This window comes from Chiloscyllium punctatum, chromosome 10 (assembly GCF_047496795.1).
Source record: "Chiloscyllium punctatum isolate Juve2018m chromosome 10, sChiPun1.3, whole genome shotgun sequence".
Taxonomy (NCBI): Eukaryota; Metazoa; Chordata; class Chondrichthyes; order Orectolobiformes; family Hemiscylliidae; genus Chiloscyllium; species Chiloscyllium punctatum.
In genome coordinates this window covers 69,570,367-69,587,431 of record NC_092748.1, presented here as the reverse complement: position 1 = coordinate 69,587,431, position 17,065 = coordinate 69,570,367, and the positions used below count along the sequence as shown (strand labels likewise).

Sequence of the window (17,065 nt, the reverse complement as noted above, 5' to 3'; positions counted from 1 at the left end):
TAATGAGGGGCATTGATAGGGTAGATAAGAAGTCATCTTTTTCCATCAGTAGAGACATCAATAACCAGGCGCACAGAATTAAGATAACAGAAAAAGGACTATGGGGAGAAGTGAGGAGATTTTTTTTTCAACTCAGTGGGTGTCAGGAGTCTGAAACTCTACCTGAAAGGATGGTTGAGTCAAACATTCTCATAGCCTCAAAGGCTATGGCCAAAAGCTGGAAAAAGCCTAATTCTTGTCGACCAGCATAGACACAATGGGCCAAATATCCTTCTGCGCTGCAAATATCTAGGAGTTTTATTCATCTTCAACATGTGGTGCCTTTCCTCAGCTTAGGGTGTTCCAAATCTTTTTAAAGCCAATGAAACCTGTTAAAGAACACTGTTGTCAACACAACAACAATCTACAAACAGAAAAAAACCCACTGATCAGCAATGCAATTAATAATTACATATTTTTATAACCTTGGTCAGTGGACAATTATCAGGCAGGATTCCAGAACTCTCCTTTTACAAATAGTGCTGTGAGATACTTTACAGCCAGTGATGGTTAGGTGCAATTTTAAAACCAGATCCTATGATGGCACCTTCAACACTAGGGCTCTCTCAGCACAATGGTTTCAATGTGCAACCATCTTAGAGGCAGCAGTGTTATCACTGAGATGAGGATAACCTTTGAAATTTAACCAAAATATTTCAACTAAATTCAATGCAAGAAAGTCCTAAATATATTCAAACTTTGAAAACAAATGAAAGACTTTGATTTACTTAATCAGTCCGACTGCACCACTTTATTGAATATGTTTAAAATCACCAGTGGGTTAAACAAACAGAAGTTCCAATTGTCTTGACTGCATACAACTTTATTTCATAAAATTCATTTGACATCTAACTAGTAGCAGCTTTAAGTGTTGATCACTCAAAACTTCCAAATGTATTTTTCTTGATTTAAAACTTGAATTCAGTATCAGAAGCCAGCTGTAAAATCCACCTTTTGAATTCTCAATTGAAAAACCTCAGCTAAACCTTGCCAGACACATTGTAACTTTAGATTAATTTTTGATCGAACGTTGTTTAATGCTCAGAAAGCTATTCTTATTTTCCCATTGTCTCTGACAGTATCCACACCTGGGGGAGATCCTACATTTATTACAACAATGATCAAGAGGGAATAATAACTAGTTGAAACAACAAATAAGTAATAGCAACGATGAAAAAGATTATACACAAAGAAATGTGTTTTTGTCAATACACAAAAAATAGCCCTGTGGTTAATTCCGTTATGAATTTCCACCTGTATCAAAAATAGGTACATTTTCTGTGACTGATGCATAATAACTTTCACCATGACGTATTCTTGTCTATAATGTGTGCAAATTTATATGACTGAATACTGACACATACTTGGCATCTAACTCAGTTATGTATTCGTCTCATCTAGGATGTTGACAGCTTTTGCATCAACCACTAACCATTGAAGTGAACTGATGTTTCACAATTATGTGAATAGCTATTTCACCTATTCTCTGTTTTTAATGTAAAGAATCTATTTAATTGTTAACTGGTAATATTAAATAGTCCACAAATTAAAGATACCTCTTACAATACTGCCTCAGTGACAGACTTGAAATTGTGATTCAAAAATTTGCATCATTTAATGCATGTTCGATCTAGTGCAATCACAGCTGATCAGCAATTCTAGTAGTGGTATAAATGGCATTCAATTGTAATAATGCATTTGTTTACTTTTGTAGGGTAGCATGCATTGATAGTGAAAGCACAGTCTTATCATTTATGATTATCATAGTTCATGTTTTACATTTTCCATACTTTTTTTGCTTCTGCCAATTGATTATTTTCTTGCTGACAAACATGATTCCCAGTACAAGATCACTGCACTGTAGGTCTTGAAGAATTTAATAGGCAAGATACAAATGGAACCTAAATGTAACAATTACTTGAAATGCAACAAATTTTGGGATTGCAAAACAAGTGCACTGCAACCACAATTGTTTTTAATGCAAAGCATCTTAAATTTAATTGAAACCACGATGAAATGCAGTTTTATAAACCAAATACATCTCCCCCATTATTTGCTACATAAACCTGTAGCATAAGCAAAATTTAAAGAAATTTTAGTTCTAGGCTAGATTATTCTAATTACAAACCATTTTCACAAACAATTATTATTCGGTATAAGTCAACATTAAAACTGCCATTTAGGTAAGCAAATCAGAAAGCGGAAAAACAGGCTGGCTTAATGTCAGCTGAATGTAAACTACTTCTGCTGTCCTTCGTTCAATGATGAGCTGAGGCAACCTGTTATAGGAGGTGTTAATTGGCAAATGCTGTACAAGTCAGGAGCATGTTCCCTGTCGTCCTAGCCCAGCAAGGCTAGGTCATTAAAGTGGAAATGAATTATTTCAGGCATCCTTAACCCTTAAATGCTCAGTTTGTTTTCTACAACAAAGCTGAGAAACCAAATACACTTTGAAATTTTATATGGACCTTTAGAATGGAATTTTTTAAAAGGAGGAGAAAAACTATGTAATTGAGGTATTTCTGAAAGAGATTGAGATACTAAGGAGGACAAAAACCTCCTTTAATAAATTACAATCCCTTGATCTCAAAATCTAAACAGTTTATACATTGTCCCCCATTAGAAAATGGGATTGGTTGGGATACACAAAAAAAATTGTAACCAAGGCATGGTATCAGCACCAATGAGTGCAGCATTTCGCTGTACTGAATGTTTAGACCACTGCCTTCCCGTTACATTTTCATAATTTTTGATCACTGTCTTACTTAGTTAAATATCTTAAACAATTCCTACAGGTGAAACCTCCATTCCCCATAACCTATGATATATGTTTTTAACTGTCCAGTATCTGCCATACATAAGCCTATACGTGAACAGACAATCTTCCATTTGTGCACAATGTTACTGGATTTTGGAACACAGCAAAATAAATCTTTCACCATCTGTGGCATAGCGCAAAACGCCCCAACAGATTTATGAAATAACAAATGGGTAAATAAACAGAGCAATCACACTCCTCAGAAGATTGCAAACTAACTGTCCTGAGCAACAATATAAATTGAATCGCACACATCTTTCTCAAATTGAATCTTCTGTTAGTTTGTTCTTAACTAGCCACCAAGTTCAACCGACCCCAATTTCGCCTTCCATTTCAAATAGAAACACAATTTAGAGAAAAATCAAGAAATAGTAAACCAAATTTTGACCAAGCCACAAAATTTAAACAAAACCTCAGAATAAACAGCTCTTGAATAAATATATCCACAACAAAAACCATATCAGTGCATGTGTTTAAACTGCATAGCTTGGCTTTTCCCTCCGGCACATATGTTCAGATTGTTTACATTTTGTATGCATATCAAAATAAGTCAATATCATGATGCATGATAAAAAAAAGTAACATCAAAATCGGTAGCCAGTAAATAATGGAAATTACCAGCAGTGAATACATTCACTGTGATAATAAATTGTTGTGGTGTAAGATCCACAACACAATAGCTACAGGAGTTTAAAGTCTTTTGTTAAAATTAAAGAATAAAAGTAACACACCATGAACAGTGCAATGTTCTATTTATTCACAGACAAGTCAGCTGTAGGTATTTAACGTATTCCAGATTTGGGCATTTGCTAATTAACAGAGTGAATAATCATGTTGCTGGAATGCAATATTATTCACATGTACATGGTAAATATGAACTTCAAAAGCAGCCTGATGCTAGTGTTGGTGAATTAATGAAGGGTTTGATCCAATGTGCATCAAACATAGACTTGATTCTGAGATACCCTCTAAAAGGCTTAGTTTACAAACACACAAATAATATTAGTTGCAGTTTGCACATTATATTAATCTATGTAAAGGTTCAAGTGTTCTGGACAAATCATAAATTCAAACTAACTTCAGCAGAAATTGATCTGTCATCACCAAAGACCCTTCATAGTTAAAATGTAGCAAAAAAGGGAACACTAACCTGTCCAAGCCCAGGCATACCACCTCCCAATCGCAAAAGTCGATCCATATCTCTGAAAACAAAACCACACAAAAAGTAATTATCTAAGAAACTTTTTAAACTCAATTATCATCTATATAATTCACCTTCAATCTTTCCTTATGTCAAAAATATTGGTGGTAATTACAACACAACATCAGATTTCCTGTTAATTAGCACCACATACTAATTCAAGAACCTGTCTTCCTTGCTAATTAACAGACCCAATCTCACTGCTTTTGTTTTTTATTGGGTTATCCCCAATTTCATAACAGTATTTCACAAACTGAAAATCTATTTCTTAAAGTTCTTTTGTATGGTTACAATTTTTATTCTTACATTACATTCCTAATTATTAGACTTAGGTTTATGACTGTAGCAGTTGCCACATTACTAAAAATGCAGAGCTCCACTAGCTGAAGCATTTCTTTCAAATACTAGATATATTACGGCAACTTGTACAGTCTGCACAAATAGAAATCGTCACTTTCAAATTAAAAATTGTACATCTAATTAGTAAGTTTGGTGCTAATTAACTTACAGCTTGTCAGTTATCATCAATATTGCATGCAAGTGATGGTGTGATCAGATATGAGTCTCAAGATACACAAGTCTTAAAAGCTTTCAAAGTGACATTAAAGGAATTTGTACTGTACAAAAAGACTTCTCACAGTTCTTTAGAAAATCATTTTCTCAAAAGAAACACCTTTACTGCTCGCACAAATATTACTAAACACATGAAATTATGTTACAGTGACAATCATCAAGGCCACTTTGAATCCGCTCAGTTTGACCAGACTGAGCACAGAACATCTTTACATCAAGCAAATCTGCTTCGTTATAAAATATTTTCAAAATTTCAAAATGTAGACTTTTCCAAATTAGTACAATTTTCATGTCAACGAGAGGTATCCGTTGAGAATTTTATTTTATCTACCAGTCTAACATAAGCAATTTTCAAAACAAATAGTGCAGCAATCTAGTTCCCAAAAATTCTTGATATTCTTTTGTTAATGAACAGTATCATTCAACAGCATCACAGCAAGCTTTTCATTACAATCACAAAATGGCCATTTTGATATTGCAAAATAAAACATGATTTTCTCAAGTGGAAACTTCCATGGATTAAATTTTCAACTTTAGGTGGAGTCATTAGCACAGAAATATTAACTTTAGGAAAATAACTTTTCAACTTTTAAGCCAGTTAGTTGAATTCTTCCTCCTCCAATAGGTATACACATATTTAAACCATCTTACATGTGACAGTTAACTTGGAGTTCATAGTTGTAATATGTAAATTAATTATAGTTGTTTCTTTAAGTTATCACAGTATTTAAGATGGATTCAAGTGGCACATTTCTGCAACTAGCTAATTTTTCTACTGTATAGGCACTCTTGACACCTACTCAATCCCAGCTGCTTAGCAGTATCTCCGTTCCTTGCCCACTGGAGATTACAACATTCTTATTTTCTCGGTGGGATGCTCTTCGGCAGTTCAATGCAGACTCAATAGGCCAAATGGCCTCCTTCTTCATTGTAGGGATTCTATACTCCATTGAAACCCAAATCTCAGCATTTCAAATCATTATATATTCAAAATAGAAAGAGGTAGAAAAATAGAAAGAAATGGAATAAAAATAGATTCAAACTTCCATTCTACTATATCAAATGGCGTGGTTAATACAAAGGCTTCTCTGGTAAATGATAAGCAAATGATTAGGGCAGCACGGTGGCTCAGTGGTTAGCACTGCAGCTTCACAGTGCCAGGGACCCAGGTTCAATTCCAGCCTTGGGCAACTGTGTGGAGTTTGCATATCCTCCCCATGTTTGCGTGGGTTTCCTCCCACAGAACGGTGGATTGGCCATCTGAAATTCGGTGTTCAGTGCATTCGTCAGAGGGTTGCTCTTAAGGGGTTGGTGTGGACTAGTTGGGCCAAAGAGTCTGTTTACTCACTGTAGGGAAGCTAATTTAATCAATGTGACATGAGAGCAAGAATCAAGAGAAGGCCACTCAGCGCTTCAAGTCTGTTGCGCCGTTCAACAGAATCATGGCGAACATGATTTTAGCCTCAACACGACATTCCAGCAAATCTCGACAAACTTTCATCCCCTTGGTAATCTAGAATCTGTCTACCTCTGCCTTAAAAATGCTTAAAGATTCCATATCTTTCCACTATCTTTTAAGGAAGCAAAGATCCCTCAGAAAAAAGTGCCTTCTTAATTCAATCTTCAATAAGTAATCCCTTATTTTTAAACCGTGGCCTGAAGTAATGGAACATGGTAAACCCAAACAGATCCAACTCTTAAAATATTCTGTGATTATCATTCAAGTGCTATTAAATAGAGCAGAACCGTACTCAAACTAATTTGTGCCCATAAAAGAGCTTTCATTTGTTAAACACATTGGGCACTAGGTTAAAGCCAAAGACTAACTGATAATTCCAAACTCAATTCAACTACCAAAAAAGTCTACTGAAATCTTCAGTGTTGATGAATGGTCCTTAAACTGAAATGTTAACTCCTCTCTGACTTTCTTTTCCTGCTGAGTATTTCTATCATCATCTGCTTTTCAGATTTCGAGCATTCACAGTATTGTACTTTTGTCAATTAGTATCTTTGGTGTGGAAGACCTAAAGATATCAGATCACCAACACCATACAAACTACAAGTCCAGCCAACTATTTCCTCATTTCTAAGAAATCTCTTCCATCAGCAAAAGTTGCACATTGATCTCTCCTGAGCAGATAGGAACACACATGCACTTTTATCCTGAAACATTTCACACACTGAGCAGAAATTATTTGATGAGACCACAACATCCATTCATTCTCTGCTATTGTTCAAAAGGCCAAACCACCCACCTGCTCCCACTGATTAAGGTACGAAATGCTCCTCAGTTCTACAACAGAAACTTGCAGCGATGAAGCAAAAATATCTCGAACCTTTAATATATTTCATTTCAAAACGGAGAAATTGTGAAATTTCCACTCCCTTCCCCAGGCACAAGTGGTCCCTCACCTGGCAATGAGGCTTATAAATATGGAAAGAGCACCTGATTTCTCAATATCTGATTCACCCCACTCAACTGAACACTGCCAAATTGTATAAAGCACCCAGACCTCAACTATTAAGATCACAAATTCCATTTACAATCTCACTTTGTTCTACATATCCTTCTCTAAAAAATTACAAAACCAAATTCTGAAAAGCTCTAATTCTTCTTGCAATCAGATTTGAGATCATTGAAGGGAGAAAGAAAATTTCCATTTCCCATGTTCCCTCTATTTAAACGTTCAGTCAAACATTGTCTTCATTTTAGAATTGTATACTCTTTCCTTATAAAATCTAAGTGTAATATTAAAGATCATTTATTATTAAATAATAAAATTTACAGCAATTCAAGAAACAAAGTAGATTGGAATAGAGAAATTTCTTCACAGTACAGGTTGAGGGGTTCCAGGATCAATTGTCAAAAACTGCAAGCACAGCAAGATCAGTTTACTGATTCAATTTCCATTATAATATAGAAATAGGAATTTAAAGTGTGAAAAAGCAGACACAATAGTGTGACAAAAACACAAAATATGGTTTTGCGGATACTGAGTACATATAAACATAAAAGTTTTCAGATACAAAATCAGAAATTGTTGAATAAACTCAGTAGGTCTGGCACCATTTGTGGAGCGAAAGCAAAGTTAACATTTCAGGTCAAATTACCTTTCTTCAGATCTGAAGGTTCTCAAATGTACGGAAATCTTACCTTTACATTTAAGGTAAGAGTACAAATTGAGATATAATGGCTAGAGTTGAAAATCTGCTATTATTAATATGGAGCAAAATAATTCTGTTTAATTGCACTGGCTATGGTTCTGTGCCACGCTAGCACTGTGAACTATTTTGAGCACCTGCAGCTCTAAGTGGATGGTCAGAATACCTCAAGTCCTCGTATAAAAACTTTAAAGACAGTATTCAACATGAGGCAAAATATAATCATACTATTGAGAGAGTTATTAAAATTTATTTTATATTTATTTGGAGATTAGAAATTTCAATTCCTGAGACGGATAAAGGGTGAACCACTCACTCCGTGTCAAATGCTAAGTCATCAGTGGGACAGGGCAATCAATTCCATTTATAAAGGTTGAAACAAACTAGCTATACTGTGAATGTTAAAGCAGCTAGGGCAGCAAAGGGGAATCCAGAGTACATCCCTGAATGAAGAAATTACTGAATTTTGAAGCAAACAAAAATGATGCTATCTGCACTCTATTATTACAGAGTAAGAGATCACAATTTTGGCGAACACAGTTAAACATGGAAATCGGAAAGCTGCCATAAAGATATCCTGCTCCAACATTAACTGTGTTAAACATTATCTCAGCAAGCAACTCAACATTCAACTACATGAACGCTTTCCTGGGACCAAAATTCTGGAATATCACTATCACACTTTCCTCCTTTTAAAGTGACTCCTAGTCTAGTAAACCAACACCAATTTGAGGCTTTCAGTGTCCTACTGTTTAATAATGCTCTTACAAATTAATTTGGGATATTTTATTATGTTTAAGGCATTATTTGAACGTTATTGCTATTGTTGAAGTGTGTTAAGATGGGAACTTGCTCACTAAATAAACCGGAACTACAAATATTTTTTTAAGTAATGTAATCAGCCTTAATTACTGCCAAACAACTTCCCTCGTACAGAAATTTAATTCTGAAAAAAGTGTGAGGTCTTATTTCTTCAGGTTTTAAGCATTGTTGGAAGATTTTAAACTTTTTTTCAATTTATCTTTCTAGTCATTATGTAGCTTAATTTTATCTTTCTTTTGCTGTGTTGTTTTATGTACACATTTAATTAAGTATTCTGAAATGCGTTTCCTTGTTCAGGCTCCACATAACATAGGATTTTTAAGGACTTTTTATTCTAACTGTTAAGGAAATACACCATGACATGTCCTGTTCTCAAGGATGCCAATCCACTGCAAATGGTGCCAGTGTTTTGGATGTCAAACCACTGCAAATTCCAAAGCAAAAGCCAAAGAAAACTATGCATAGGCTGTGCGCAATACAGAAATTATCATTCTCCAGTGACCTCAAAATCTGCCAAACAAATGATTTTGTATTCTATAACTATGGGAATTAAAAAGCATTTTGTTTTGTAAATAAAACAATGAATGCTGTCCAAGATTCATCAATGGACTCAGGAGCCCTTTTCAAGCCTTGTAAGGATAAACATGGAAATCCTTTGAGACAAAGGACGAGAATGATGTCAATCACTTATGATGCTAGGGCAGTTTAAATCTAAAAATGATAGGTGTGGTATCAGTATTTACGTTGGGAGTATTTCCCAGTGAAACTGTACACCTTATGTTCACCTCACGTACAAATATAAAAGGGTAGATTACATTCTCTACAGTGTGGAAACAGTTCCTTCGGCCCAACAAGCTCACACCGACCCTCCAAAGAGTAACCCACCCAGTCACATTTCCCTCTGACTAATGCACCTAACTAATGCATCGAACACAATGGGCAATGTAGCACGGCCAATTCACCTGACCTGCATATCTTTGGACTGTGGGAGGCAACGGAACAGACAGTCACCCAGGGCTGGAATCAAATCTGGGACACTGGTGCTGTGAGGCAGCAGTGCTAACCACTGAGCCACCATGCCGCCCCGCAATGACTGAAAGAGAGAAGGAAGAGGGAAAGGGAATAAAATAGGCTTTTCCCCACGCCTGTAGTTTTCGTTGGGTTTTGATGGATACATAGATAAAATCAAAGGTTGAGGAAAAGTGGAACAAAGCCAAAAACTGGTCAGAAAGAACGAAACAAAGTAAAATAGCTCAGAACAGTTTCTCAGAAACCCTGGCAGGAAGTGGTGGTGGCTTTAGGATAATAAAAAAAGAATTTGTATTTACAAAGCAGCTTGAATATTTAAAAATCCTCCAAAACACCTTAAGACAGTTCAGAAGCATAGTTAGGCAAAAAAAAATGGATGGCCAACAATAGGGCCTGTATTATCAAAGGTAACCATTGTTTACATATCATAAATCTTGAAACAGGATAGGGAGTTGTACAGGCAGGGAATAGCAGAGTGTAGAACCAAGACACCAGTAAGGCACAGTTTCCGACTAAAGTCATCGGAAATCAGAGTAAGCCATTCAGCCCTTCAAGCCTGCTCCACCATTCAATATGATCATGGCTGATCATGCAACTCAGTCCCTGCTTCACACTTTCTCCTCATGCCCTTTGAGGCCTTCAGCCCAAAGTAGTATGTCTAACACCTTCTTGAAAACTTCTAATGTTTTGTCCGCAACCTGGCTGGTTTTGGCCACAGGCCATTTTCTGGGTGAAGAAGTTTCTCCTTATCTCAGACCTAAATGGCCTACCCAATATCCTTTCAACTCTGACCCCTGTGTATGGATTCCCCAGTCATCAGGAATACCTTCGCTGTGTTTTTTCAGAATGCTCTGTGAGAACCCCTGCCCACACCACCCCCCCCCAACCCCTCCCTCCCCCCCCGCGCCCCCCCCCCGTCAATTCTTCTCAACTCTGATGAATGTAGCCTTGTCAGAATACATGAAAGGTCAGAAAGAGAGAAATAGGAAGGTTGGAGAAGTCTTGGCACTAAACTGTATTTCCGAGGTTGTGAGGCCATAATGAGATTTAAATGCAAGATTGCTATAACATTAAACTGAAGGGTAGTAAACCAACAGCCAATATAGGGCAACAAACAAATACAAACAGACTAATAGGATCTGTGTAGGATAAGATATGTGCAGAAATTTTCTTAATAAACCAAAGTTTATAGAGGTTGAGGGATGACAAATCAATCTGAAAGGTATTGGGGTAGTGAATCTTGAGGTTACAAAGATATGAATGAGTTTCATTAGCTGATAAACAAAGGGGTATGTGGAGATGAGCGATACAGAAAATGAAACAGAAAGCTTGAGAGACTTAAAAGGATGCTAGATCAGGAGCTTAACTTGTGGGTGAATGAAATATCAACGTTACAAAGTCAGATTCAGCATGGTTAAGAAGCTTAACAGAATCTAGCAGTGGCTCAAGATTACACCTTCAGTTTTTACTATGGAAAAATGTGACCGTGACCAAATATTGGTAAACAATCTGAAAAGAAACACAAGGGAACAGTCAAAAGAGATAATGCAGAGATAGAGTTGGATGGCGACTACACATTGCAAATGGTAGTAGCGTGAAAATGAAGTAACAAACAAAGCCAACAGATTTCTGCAGACTCCAGAGGTAATTATGTAGAGACAGGAAAAAGAAGCCAACACAGAAGTGTTAACAACTGGATACCCAAGAATAGAACAAAATCAAAGCAATTCTGCCAAGCTAAGCAAAGGAATCAAAATAAATAAGTCATACACACAGTGGTCTACGATATCAAATACTGTTGGGCAGCGTCACAAGGATTTTGGTCAGGACTGTTTATTGCTATGGTGTAAATGGAAATCTAATTGGAGAGATTCAAGCAACTGAATTGTAGAAAATAGGCAGAAATGGGAGGCAAAATGCGTATGGACTATGTAAAGTGTGAGAAAGGTGGAGATAGAGAAGTTCAAAGGCAGGGGGTCAAAGAGCTTTATAAACAAGTGTGTGGAAGGATAATGGCCACTTTTAAAAAAAGGTCGATGACTCAGATGATTATGAAAAGAACATAAAATTTTGGAGCATACGTAGCCCACTCAGCTCATTGAGTTTGCAGCATCATTCAATTATATCATGACTAATCTGATAATCCTCAACTTTGTTTCCATCTTTTTCTCCACAACCTCAATTCCCACACTGATCTGTCCACATCAGCCTTTAATATACTTAGTGTAGCAATTACAGCCCTCTATGTAAATAATTCCACAAATTAGAGAGAGAGAAACAACCAGCTAATTAAAAGGGGTAAATAAAAGCCATTAGCTGTGGAAGGTAGCCTGTCTGAGAAATGCAGCAAGCACAATGCACCCTAAAAGGGAAAATGAAATAGCGTTGGAAATGTACATGCAGGGGAACTATGGTCATGGGTTCAAAGCCATTTGTCAGCACAGTATGGGGTCCACAATGCCTAAGTAACTGAAATTGAGGGTTTTGAGGGATGAGGTGGAACAGCAGGGGGAGAGGTCAAAGTTGAGAATTACAGGTACCTGCCTATTAGACAGAGATGTTAGTGTGCAAAAGAAGAATTGGGCTCATCATCCCCTAGACCAAGGCAACCTTTTTTGAGTTTTCACTGAAAATTGGGGGAACCCACACACATTTCAAATAATGCATTGAACACATCACAATTAACACACTGAATCGCCACTCTTAAACTATGCTGGAAAACCTCAGCACCTCTCAGAAACCCATTATTTCCTGAATACCTCATTTCGTGTCAACCTGGGTGAAGGGTTTGAACATAATCACCCCAAAGCAAAAGTATCACCAAAGGACTAAAACTGAAAATTTGTGAGATAATGATTACATTGCCAGTTTTACTGCTGAAATGCTTTCTATTTGTTTCTATGCAGCTGTCACATCAGGAGAAAGAAGCAGCCTGTGTGCTCTCAGTGGAAAAATACATTTTCAAACATTCTGAAATGTCACTTTTTGGTGGGTCCTGTGCATGGCTGCACTCAAAACAATTGTGTAGACTCTCCTTCTCTATTTGATCCACAGAACTGTCCAAGAACATGTCTGCATTTGATTTTAAAGTCCAGTAACTTCCAATGTTCATAAAATGGAAATGGCAAGAAAATGGTGTACATGGGAGGTGCAGACAATGAAACTAAACCTTGAAAGGTCACGAAATGCAGTTTACATCTCACAAAAGAATTTAAGAAAAACTCATGTAAGTGAGCTATTGCTAGGAATATTAAGCAGATAATAAATTGTGTCCAGTCAGACATTAAAATTGAAAATCAGCAAGACTGAAATATTAATTTTAAAAAACTAGCTGGTGTGAACTAAATTCCTCAAGGCTAGTTATGACAATTTGCATAAAGTACAAAAAATGTTCACAGGTACACAATCATTTCTTTCTCATGCAAGGAATCCCATAGATAAGACATCATTTGTAAATTGTAGAATTGCTGCATCATTACATTACAAAATGGTCTGCAAATTAATTCTATTAATCTTGTAAAATTGTTGTAGTAGTAACTTAAAAGGCACAATTACCAAAGTTATAATAACTACCTATACAAAGCTAAATGTGGCCAAAACAAAACTATGTGGACAGCAATCCCAGAAATATTGCTCCACCAACTTTGATAATAGCTTCATACAGAATTTCATATTAAATACATCAGAAGTAGACAATTCAGTGGTAAATTTCTTTTTTAAATGTTGCTCACACTATTTATAAACCCAAAATAATTTGTGAGTGAGTGCTTTGTGTTTGAATTTCAAAACTGCTGGTTTGTCAAAGCCAGTTCACACAGTAATCTAGATGTCTATCACCACGCTGAAGGTGTCATGCTGTATTTGGAATTTAAGCCTGCCAGTTTATCGAGGCTAAATCCCATTGTGCAGACTTGTTTATCATAATATGGTTCTGGAATTCAAGGCTGCAGGATAAACAAGACATGACACAAAAATAAGATGGGCGGGATTATCAAGAAGAGACACCACAAGTGAATAAAGATCATTAATTCACACTAGATAATTCTGCTGAGGTTTATTTATTGCAAAATCTCATCACACAACAGTACATATTTCAAACAGTTTTGTTACTGTGTTTACTCAAAACTAGCTAAACTTCAGCCACAGATTGCTGGAGTTGTTAACCTGATCTATCCTTTCAAAGATCTTACTCAGATTCGCAGGATGGGGAACTAACCCAAATATATTCTGATGACAGACTTCTGTGTTTGGTACTGAGTGACCAAAGTTAAAGAGTGTGGCGCTGGAAAAGCACAGCCAATCAGGCAGCATCTGAGAAGAAGGAGAATCAACGTTTCAGGCATAAGCCCTTCAGCCCATCCCATCACTCAGAGCCATGTTCTTCCAGATGTTGCATTATTCACTATAGTTAATCAGTCCAACTGGAAGCCAAGTTCTACTTTTGCAATTAACTATTTAAACTTTACAGCCTTCAACTGTCTTAAGGCCTGCAAATTCTAGAATAAGGCAATAAATCTTTTCATTTCCTCTCTCTTCAGTGAGCACAGGCTTTCTGATCAACATTACTTATGCAAGTTCAAACTGGTGAGAGAGACAGTGACTAGCCACATGAAACAAGAGGGGTAGTTTCTTGAAAAATTAGTTATAGGCAGCTTGCTCAAAGCAAACAAAAAACATTGTGGGCAGCTCAAGACAAGAGATTTTCATGACACTTTGCTGATAGCTCATTCTGTCTAATAACTCATCAGACCACTGAACCATTACAGCATTGTGGTACAGATCAGAAAGATACTGATTTTTACCTCTAGTTTTTGTTGAACGAAACATTCATGGGTATTACAATTGAATGCAACATTTCTGGGTAAAGGGAGACTGCAAGTTCAGACATTGTGTTCTATGAACACTGCAGTTGGTTTGAAATCATGGACCTCATTTTGAAACCAAATCAAATTGCTCCACTACCAAGTGACAGGTATTTGCTGTTTAGATTCACACTTAAGACTGACACTTGAGCAAGGTACTGGAAGGTTACCACTGATATTTGTAAATATGTACAAATAATTGTCGAGCATAATTATGTTATAATCACTTGTGTACTGCCCTGACTAGTAGCACATAATCAGAGAGATGTACAGCGCGAAAACAGACTCTGCAGTCCAACTCATCCATGCTGACCAGATATCCTAATCTAATCTAGTTCCATTTGCCAGCACTTGGCACATACCATTCTAAACCCTTCTTATTTACATATGATCATCCAGATGCCTTTTAAAATGTTATAATTGTACCAGCCTCCACCACTTTCTCTGGCACCTCATTCCAGACACGCACCACCCTCTGGGGAAAAAGCTGCCCTCAGGTCCCTTTACAACTTTTTCCCTCTCACCCTAAACCTATTATGCACTCTGGTTCTGGACTCTCCCACCGCAGGGAAAAGACTTGTCTATTTACCCTATCCATGCCCTTATGATTTTGTAAACTTCTCGAAGGTCACCACTCAGGCTCCAATACTCCAGAGAAAACAGCCCGAGCCTATTCAACCACTCCCTGTAGCTCAAATCCTCCAAGGAGAAAGTGAGAACTGCAGATGCTGGAGATCAGAGCTGAAAATTGTATTGCTGGAAAAGTGTAGCAGGTCAGACAGCATCCAAGGAGCAGGGCTTATGCCCGAAACGTCGATTGGACGCTGCCTGACCTGCTGCACTTTTCCAGCAACAGATTTTTCAGCTCAAATCCTCCAATCCTAGCAACATCCTTATAAATCTTTTCTGAAACCTTTCAAGTTTCACAACATTCTTCCGATAGGAGAGGGGCCAGAAATGCACACAATATTCCAAAAGTGGCTTAACCAATACCCAGTACAGTTGCAACATGACCTCCCAACTCCAATACTCCATACTCTGTCAAATAAAGGAAAGCATACCAAATGCTTTCTTCACTATCCTATCTATCTGTGACTCCACTTGCAAGGAATTATGACCTTGCACTCCAAGGTCTCTTTGTTCAGCAACACTCCCCAGGATCTTAACATTAAGTGTAAAAGTCCTGTTCTGATTTGCCTTTCCAAAATGCATTACCGCACATTTATCTGAAATAAACTCCATCTGCCACTCTACGGCCCACTGGCCCATTTGATCAAGATCCCATTGTAATCTGAGGTAGCCTTCTTTGCTGTCCACTACACCTCCAATTTTAGTGTCATCTGCAAACTTACTAACTGTACCTCTTATGCTCACATCCAGATCATTTATGTAAATGACAAAAAGTAGTGGACCCAGCACCAATCCTTGTGGCACTCCACTGGTCACAGGCCTCCAGTCTGAAAAGCAACCCTCCATCACCACCCTCTGTTCTCTACCTTCGAGCCAGTTCCGTATCCAAATGGCTAGTTCTCCCTATATTCCATGAGATCTAACCTTGCTAATCAGTCTCCCATGAGAAACCTTCTCGAAAGCCGTACTGAAGTCCATATGGATCAAGTCCACCACTCTCCCCTCATCAATCCTTGTTGCTACTCACTCAAAAGAGTCAATGAAGTTAGTGAGACATGATTTCCCATGCACAAAGCCAATGTTGACGATCTCTGATCATTCCTTGTCTTACTAAATGCATACAAATCTTGTCCCTCAGTATTTCCCCTAACAACTGGTCTATAGTTCCCTGGCTTTTCCTTACCACCTTTCATAAACAGTGGCACCACGTTTGCCAACCTCCAGTCTTCTGTCACCTCACCTGAGACGATCAATGATACAAATATCTTAATAAGGGGTGCAGCAATTACTTCTCTAGCTTCCCAAAGAGTTCTAGGGTACACCTGATCAGGTCCTGGGGATTTACCCACTTTGATGCCTTTTATGACATCCAGCACCACCATCTCTGTAATACGGACAGTTTTCAAGATATCACCATCTATTTCCCCACATTCTATACCATCCATGCCCTTCTCCACAGTAAACACTGATGCAAAATACTCATTTAGTATCGCTCCCATCTCCTGTGGTTCCACACATCGGCTGCCTTGCTGATTTCTCTCTAGTTACCCTTTTGTCCATAATGTATTTATAAAAATCCCTTTGGATTCTCCTTAACCTTATTTGCCAAAGCTATCTCATGTCCCCTTTTTGCCCTCCTGATTTCCCTCTTCAGTACACTCCTGCTGCCTTTATACTCTACTAATTCACTCGATCTCTGCTGTCTATACTTGACATATGCTTCATTCTTTTTCTTAACCAAACCCTCAAATTCTCTCGTCACCCAGCATTCCCTACACCTGTCAGCCTTGCCTTTCACCCTAAGAGGGATATAATGTCTCTGGACTCTCATTATCTCATTTAGAGTCATAGAGATGTACAGCATGGAAACAGACCCTTTGGTCCAACCTGTCCATGCCGATCAAATGTCCCAACCCAATCTAGTCCCAC

At 37.5% G+C, this 17,065-nt stretch overlaps 1 protein-coding gene across 2 annotated transcripts in view; it reads right to left on the bottom strand.

Moving 5' to 3' along the window:
• The window catches only part of psmd14 (proteasome 26S subunit, non-ATPase 14), a 117,126-nt gene that overhangs the window by 88,952 nt on the left and 11,109 nt on the right, over positions 1–17,065 (bottom strand). For both annotated transcript variants that reach the window (XM_072579460.1, XM_072579461.1), the window contains exon 2: positions 4,008–4,059. In XM_072579460.1, coding sequence (XP_072435561.1) covers positions 4,008–4,055 — 48 coding nt within the window. In that variant the 5' untranslated portion in view covers positions 4,056–4,059. The remainder of the gene's footprint in view (positions 1–4,007; positions 4,060–17,065) is intronic.